This window comes from Octodon degus, unplaced genomic scaffold (genome assembly GCF_000260255.1).
Source record: "Octodon degus isolate 3935 unplaced genomic scaffold, OctDeg1.0 scaffold00072, whole genome shotgun sequence".
Classification (NCBI taxonomy): domain Eukaryota; kingdom Metazoa; phylum Chordata; class Mammalia; order Rodentia; family Octodontidae; genus Octodon; species Octodon degus.
This window is the reverse complement of record NW_004524648.1, coordinates 7,332,583-7,340,432: the sequence shown is the minus strand read 5'-3', so window position 1 is coordinate 7,340,432 and position 7,850 is coordinate 7,332,583. Positions and strand designations below refer to the sequence as shown.

Below are 7,850 nucleotides of genomic sequence, written 5' to 3'. Positions count from 1 at the left end.
TCTCTCTCTGTCTCTTTCTCTCTCACCTTGTAAGACATTTAACATCGTCATCCGCTGCTTGGTTTGATGTTCCCATAACCCAGTCCGTCAGGTATTCTACCATTTTATTCCTATACAATGGTGACGAGATGGAAATAGCAAACAAATTTTTTAAAAACACAAACATACACCTTTAAACACAAGATTTTTAAACACTGCAAATAGACAACCCAGATGACATGTCAACTTCATTAAAAAATACTGCTGTCATAGCTTTTTTAAAAAGTCACAGGTACAACTAATACAACTTAGATACTGGTGCTCTGTATTAGCACTCTGGTATGGCACTATTTTGGAAATCCTCAATTGCTTAGTGCAAGAAGAACACAGACTTTAAAAAATGACAGTCTTATCCCAGCAGTCAGGAGAACCACTATGAGTTCGAGGCCATCCTGTGCTCTATAGTGAGACCTTGTCTCAAAACAAAAAAACACATTTCCAAAGGCACAAAGCTTTGTGAAATGTAGAAAGATGTTCACAGAAAACAAGTAAAATTCTCTCTTTTCACTGCCTCTGTTCCCTGGTAAGCACAATTGTATTTTCTATGTTCCATTTAACATAACATGCACAAGATATTCATTTGCTCTTTTAAGAACTTACCTAAATTTCATCTCTTGACAAAATGAGAGGTCATCTCTCCTTGCCATCATAACTTCAACTAACTGACATAATTTTGTTTTTATTTGAATTGCATGGACCATATTTCCAAGCACACGAACATACCTATTTACGTAAAGAAACATTTTATAAATTTACCAGATACAGACAAAAAATAACTATAATTGCTACCGCCAATCTCTAATTTAAATGACTAAGTACAATTTAAGCATGGTACAATTTTTATTTTACTTAGGTAAGAGCATATATAACTTCTAGTTGACTTTGATCCAGTAAACAAAAGGATGAAAAAATTTCTCATCAATAACTGCCAACATAAATGTGTAAGATTTTTTCTACCTCTTAAAATATCTTTCTGATACATTTTAGTAGCTGAATGCTTACCTGACCAGATTTAACATCATTGTTTCAATGCTAGCTTGCCCAAGATGTTCAGAACTGCCTTCAGTATGATTATCTAGTAAGTTCTTCATGATAGCTATGGTTTGCTCTACAAATTGAGTATTGGTGTCAGTCAATAAAACCTACACAAAGGACAAACTATGTTAGCAACTTGTCATCAAGGCACAGCAGACAGACCAGAGATTAAACTGACTGTCCTAATTACCTTCCCCTTCTCACTCTCCTTGACTTTGTCTTTTTCTCTCTGTCTCTCTCTGACTCCGTCTCTCTCTCTCTCATGTACAGATACACAAACATTCATATCCCATGATATTCATACCTCCAGGCACTCCAATACACTCAAATGCCAGAATTCCAATAAGCAAACTAATTCTTATATGAGATGACTACTACCTACAAACCTAAAAAATTTTGTTTTTTTTAATTGTGGGTAAATATTCACATATATCTGTAACTTAAATTTAATTTGCAAAGAAAAGTAATAGAATTCATTATTTCAAACAAGATCACTCCATAAGAAAGGGTAAAAAACAAAGCAGAGAACACTTTACCTGTCCTTGGGAGTCAAAAAACTTGCTGATGGTATTCTTCAGTTTGTTAAACAGCATCGGATAGAGTGCAGGACTCAGCTCTAAACCCACCAGATCCTTAACATTGCTCCTTATTTGAAGTCCCACTTTCTCATGGTTACACACCATTAAGGATAGCAGTCGATCCATAAATTTGCTGACGGGTGTATCTGCATTTCCCTCTGAGGACATCACTGAAATCATGGAACCTTTGCGTTCGCTAACTGGACCCATGGGGGGGCTATAGGTGGCCAGGCCAGAATTGCTTCTCTGCTGCAGACACACTCCTCCAAGTGCACAAAGGAAGCCAGTCATGTTGATCCACTCCTGCAGGGAGTCTGTATCAGATAAATCTATGGATCCTCCACCACTCACATGGGACATTCGTCTCTTAACAATGGTCTTGTGAAGACTTTCAGCAGCCTAAACACAAAATTTTTGTGCAGAGCACGAATTTAATCTAGATTGGCTGAAACTTGACAAATTACTCATCATTTCTTTCAAAAGTACATTTTATATATTTTAAAGGCAAAACTTCAAATTACCATATATTTTTAAAATTTAACCCAGAGTATCAAATTTCTTTTAAAAAGCTTTGATTTACATGGATAAACCTTAAAACATCATGTTAAGTGAAAGATTCCAGTCACAATAGCCCACGTAATATATAATTCCCTTTCTATAAAATGTCTGGAATAGGTACAGAAAGTAGATTAGTCTGCATATTATTGGAAGGTACAGACAGAGAACCAGAAAAATCAGAGGTTAGGGGAAGAAATAACTAAAAGGTTGCGGAGGACCACCTGGGCGACTCCTTGAAAGAAGAGCAATTGTCTTCATTTTGACTAAGCTTGACCCTATTTCCATCTATTATCATGTACAGAGCTGGCTAGGACTTCTCCTTTTCCTTTCAATTGGCTTTAAGCAATGTATATAGGTCTAGCTGAGGTGCTGGTGGTAGTCTTTGAAGAGGGCAGCATGTTGCCCTGGAAACCCCCACCTGCTGCCCCTAGTGTGAACCAGATTGAGAGGGAATGAAGAGCCAATGCTCCACAATGTAAACGGATTGAGTCTTGAGATAGAGTCTATGACTTCCCAGGGCTTGAAAGATTATACACCAGAGCTAAAGCACTGACCCCAAAACATTACATACCTTCTCAGTGGTATAATGTACATAACTCTCTGTAGATTCTTCTCTCTGCATATTGCAGAAGTAAATACAGGCCTCATACCTAATCCAGCTCACAGTACTCACCTACTTCCTGTCATTCTCAGTCACTCATCCTCAAGCCACTCCTCCATCATGACTGAATAAAACCTGGGTTCAGCGCTGGGTCAAGGCCTCTGTTCCTGTTAGCCATCACTATGCCTGGATTTAGGACCCTTTGGCTCCCCATAACTACAAATATCTTTTAGTGTCTTTATTGTCACCATGGATTGCACCGGAAGTGATAGATTGCAATTAACTTGATGGGATTCCAATAAATTATCCATGGGATTACAAATATGAACTTCCCTGACTGAGACAAGGAAGGGCTCTCTATGAAAGGTATGATTTCTTTTTTTTCTTTAAGATGACTGAAATGTTCTAAATTGTGTGATGATTACACAACTCTGAATATAGGAGAAACGATCACTGACTGACTCCTATAGTGAGCAGATTTTATGGTATGTGAATTATATATAAATTGATAGCTACCAAAAGATTTTCATTCAAAAACTACCTATCTTCTCCAAATGATATATTCGGTATATAATTAAACTGCACACTGTGTGTGTCTCCGAGTCGCTTAAAAATAAGATTTTATTTCCCTAAAAAAAATTAAGGCTGGCCAAATAGCTCTGAGGATTAAAGTACCTACAAGCAGGCACAGGTACTGGGGGTTCGATCACTGGGCCTGCCATGCTAGCCCCACCCCCGGGGTGCACAGAGGCAGCAACTGAGACTGGACATGGTGGCACACTCCTGTATTCCCAGCACTTTGGGATGCTGTAAACAGGAGGATCACAATGAGTCTGAGCTATGCAGTGAGACCCTGTACACCCCTAAAATACAAAAATAAATAAATAAATAAATAAACTGTACAAAACAGAATGGGAGAATAGCCAGCTTCTCTCAAACACAGAGGGCAACATGAGTGATGCAAATCAAACATACACAAACACAAATTAATTATCAATTTCTTGGGTAACAGATGATAATTGAAATTAGTTGATAAATAAAATTATATACTTAATAGTTGACAAATGTTCAAATTTTAAAATTTCATTTAGGGGCCAGGGAGATAGCTTAGTAGAATAAGCGCTTGCCTGGCAAGCATAAGGTCCTGAGTTCAATCCCTGGTACTACTAAAAAATAAAATAAAATAAATAAAATAAAATTTCATTTCATCTATGCTTTCAAGCTTCTACTTATTTAGATCTCTTAATCAGAATACCTAACTTTATTTATTTATTTTTTTTGTTATTTAGGACAGGGTGCACAGGGTATATGTACAGGGTCTCACTGTGTAGATCAGACTCATAGTGATCCTCCTATTTATAGCTTCCCAAGTGCTGGGATTATAGGTGTGCGCCACTATGCCCAGTCTCAATCGATGTTTCAGCACTTCCTGGGGGCAGGGCCGGCACAGGATGTCTGGGATTGAACTCCCAGCCTCTGCATCTGCCTAAGCAGGCGCTTTAATCCGCTGAGCTATTTGGCTGGCCTCTTGAATACCTAATTTTAGCAAAATAAATTATTTTATTTTTATGTTTCTCTATTTCTGTTCTCCTTTCTAAAAATTTTGTGAAATACCTTGACCAAAAAAAGAACAACAAAAAGAAACAAATGGTCTTTTCCATAAATGTTTTCCAGCAGTGCTGACCAATATTTCTGCAATGATGGAAATGTTTTACATCTCTGTTGTCTAACATACTAATCGCCATACACGGCTACGTGGCTACTGTTATGACTGAGGAACTGAATTGCATTTAATTGTCATTACTTTTTTAGTCAAATTTTTAATATAAATTCATGTACACAGGCACACGTACCAGTGGCTATACCAGACAACACAGAACTAGATGCACTCACAATTTGATAGTTCTAAGACAACCGCATACTTGTTGCTGCAAGAATGACTCACAAATTTTGAAGTGCAATACATATGCCTAGGAGGTCAATTAATAAACAAAAATCAACTTTATAAACTCACCTGGCCATCCTCCATTTTGGCTTTAGGATAGTTCAGTATTAGTTTTGTAGCTTGTTCCCATTTTGCATGAGTATCTTCCCAAGCCTAAAATGAAAGCAATTACCTTTTGAAAAACAATTTCAGCCAAGAGCTTAAAATCTGTAACAGCTAGGTTTTGGTCTTGGTGCAAATTACAAGTACGTATATAATAAATATAACTACTTGGGGCAGACTACAAGTATAACCTATTACTTGTAATATGTGCATTGTTCAGATTCACTTCAAAAGCCTTATCATATCACACTTTTAAGTGTAGGTGTCTAAAACTAAAGGTGGAGGGGGAGCAGTGCTTCTAGCTGGGGCATACCTCCGTGTTTCCTGCAGTGGGGTGCTCGGTGCGCCTCAGCAGGGCCATCACCCGTTTCTGAAGCGCTGCTCTTCCTAAACACAGGTGACAGAAAGTCAAGTTATTGTACTCTGAGCTCAGTTTGCCAAAGGGAAAACGTGACAAGCTCAAAAGACAGAGTAGGAGGAATAAAAGCTTCAAATGACAAAAACATCTTTCACTAACTTCATAGAGAAGACAATTATCTTGAACCCCACAAGGTATGCCGATGTGCTTAAAACTACACCATACAGATTTCAAGCAGAGTAAATTACATTATCTATAATGGACAGTAATCTATACGCCATTATTTAACAAACAGCATATTAAAAATTTGCCAAGGGTCAAGAATGATGGCACATGCCTATTACCCTAGCACTCAGGAAGATGAAGCAAAAGGGCTTGGGAATTTTGAGGCCAGCCTGGGCCTCAGTGAAATCCTGTTTCAAAGAAAAGAAATTTGGATATTTTGTGGTGAAAGATTCATAATTTGCTTCAAATAGTACTGATTTTCATCATACCTTCTTCAGTAACAGATTACAAATAAGCTACTTGAATTTCACCTGCAAACTTTGCCGTTATCTTAAATAACACTCTTAACACAATTAGGTATCATGTGATTTAAAGCACAATTAAACATTAAAAAATAGTATCCATACTTACCTGTTGACATCATATTGCTGACAGAGGCGAACTCCATAAACGTGTTATAGTTAGGCAAGAAGTTGTGAACTGATACCTCATCCACTCCACATCGGATATCTGCTTCCTCACAGAGGTGGCGGAAACAAGACATAGCAACCAGGACAGCTTCAGTGTCAGGGCTCCACAGAAACATGTATAGGGCCACTTCTAGTTTGGTCTGGGCTTGGCGGCATATTGGCGGGGTCCCACTGTACCCTGCTGCACTATCCTGGGAATCAGGAGTAGGAGATACATATTTTCAATTGAGGTAAGTTTATTTACAAAACTCAACAAATCCAATAAACTGTGCACCATATTTATTAGCATTTAAAAATCATAAAAGCTTTCTTCTTTAATCATAATAAGAATTTTTTCAAACACTAAGATAAATCCCCAGCTACAAATTTTTTCAAATACTGAGGAAGATTACTTGAACCAACATAATATTTTGTAGAATTGCAAATCAAATGTAAATTAAGTCTAGCATAGATACAACTAAAGTATCACAACATAAAGCTACCCCAGGAAAAATGTAATGCACTTCCCAATCAATTATAAATGACAAAGGAAGAAGAATTAACAGGAAATTCTACAGGGAAGAAATAAAATAGGCACACTGCAGCACTGATTGAATTAAGCACAAAGAAGACTAAATATTACAACAGATGATACATTTGATTCTGAATTTTTTATTTCCTAAACATGAAAGGGAAACACTCATTTACAAAAAAAAATGTAAATTCAGTAAGTAAAGCATACAGCAATTAAAATTATACTGCTTAATTTTAAATATTTAGATATGAGCAGTCATATAGGGTGGAGAATTATAATAATAACTATCGATTATAATGTCAAACAAGAAATATTCTCCTGTAATCCTAACACCTCGGTGCAATGGTTACTTTAAAGGTGAGAAACTAAGGAACAGAGCTGTTAAGAACTTGCTGGAGGTTCCACAAAGACCAGTGATACAAAAAAATACAAACAGTACCAAGGTTAGAGGGGCACTCTACCACTGAGTTACATCCTGGCCATGGTTTATTTTTTATTTGAAGACAGGATTGGTGAAGTTGCCCTGGTGGGACTTGAATTTACAATCCTCTTAGCTCAGCCTTCCTCACTGCTGCCACTGTACTTACCTAGAATCTAAGTTTTTTTGTTTTTTTAACAATAATAAATCACCTAATAGAAATTTACTTAAGTTCATTTAGTGGGTGAAAAAAAAAAACAAAAAACCCACAGGTGATGTGGGAAAATTACAAAAGAAGCTGCTAACCATGGAGGAGTTTCCTCTTCCCTTTCGCAGAGATGCTCCAGGCGTACAGGCACGTAGTAATTCATCGTGATCCATGGACATATGAGTGGCATTTCCACTAGCAGGAACATCACATCCAACTCCATAAAGGAAAAGAAAGTGACAGGAACTTCTATCTGCCTGCTAGGAAAAAAAAATAAAAATAAAAATAAGCTCTATACAGCCCTACCAACCAAGGGAATAAATGCTTGCTATGAGTTAGCTGTCTTCCTGTTTAATAAGACTATCCCGGAAAGCCTAACCTCTCAATCCTTATGCTTCACTATGAGAAACATTTGTTAGAAACTCATTAAGACAAATATTTGGTCAACGTCTTGGAAAATCCTTTCAGTCTTCTTTTCTTCAAATAATTAAAAATATCAAATTCAAGGCATGGAAGTAGCCAGGCATGGTGGCACATGTCTATAATCCCAGCACTCAGGAGGCTGCGGCAGGAGGACTACTACAAGTTCAAGTCCAGTCTGGGCTACAAAGTGAGTTCAAGGCCACCTGAACAACAAGGTGAGACCCTGTCTCAAAAACGAGAGAGAGAGAGAGAGAGAGAGAGAGAGAGAGAGAGAGACAGACGAGAGAGAGACAGAGAGACACAGACAGAGAGAGACAAGTTAATCCTAACATGGACACGAGTGGAATACTAACAATACAAATCTACTATGTGTAAC

General features: G+C 37.5%; 1 protein-coding gene across 6 annotated transcripts in view; it reads right to left on the bottom strand.

Moving 5' to 3' along the window:
- Positions 1-7,850, bottom strand: part of Nf1 (neurofibromin 1) — a 307,973-nt gene that overhangs the window by 174,059 nt on the left and 126,064 nt on the right. For 5 of the 6 annotated variants that reach the window (XR_002821949.1, XM_004635435.2, XM_023719976.1 and 2 more), the window contains 8 exons: positions 7,150-7,311; positions 5,853-6,102; positions 5,172-5,245; positions 4,826-4,909; positions 1,611-2,051; positions 1,042-1,181; positions 640-762; positions 27-110 (listed from right to left, as the gene is read on the bottom strand). Coding sequence is in view for 5 of the 6 variants with exons in the window: in XM_004635435.2 (XP_004635492.1) it covers positions 27-110; positions 640-762; positions 1,042-1,181; positions 1,611-2,051; positions 4,826-4,909; positions 5,172-5,245; positions 5,853-6,102; positions 7,150-7,311 (1,358 nt within the window). In the remaining variant the exon portion in view is untranslated. The remainder of the gene's footprint in view (positions 1-26; positions 111-639; positions 763-1,041; positions 1,182-1,610; positions 2,052-4,825; positions 4,910-5,171; positions 5,246-5,852; positions 6,103-7,149; positions 7,312-7,850) is intronic. The other variant, XM_023719977.1, reaches the window with a different exon arrangement.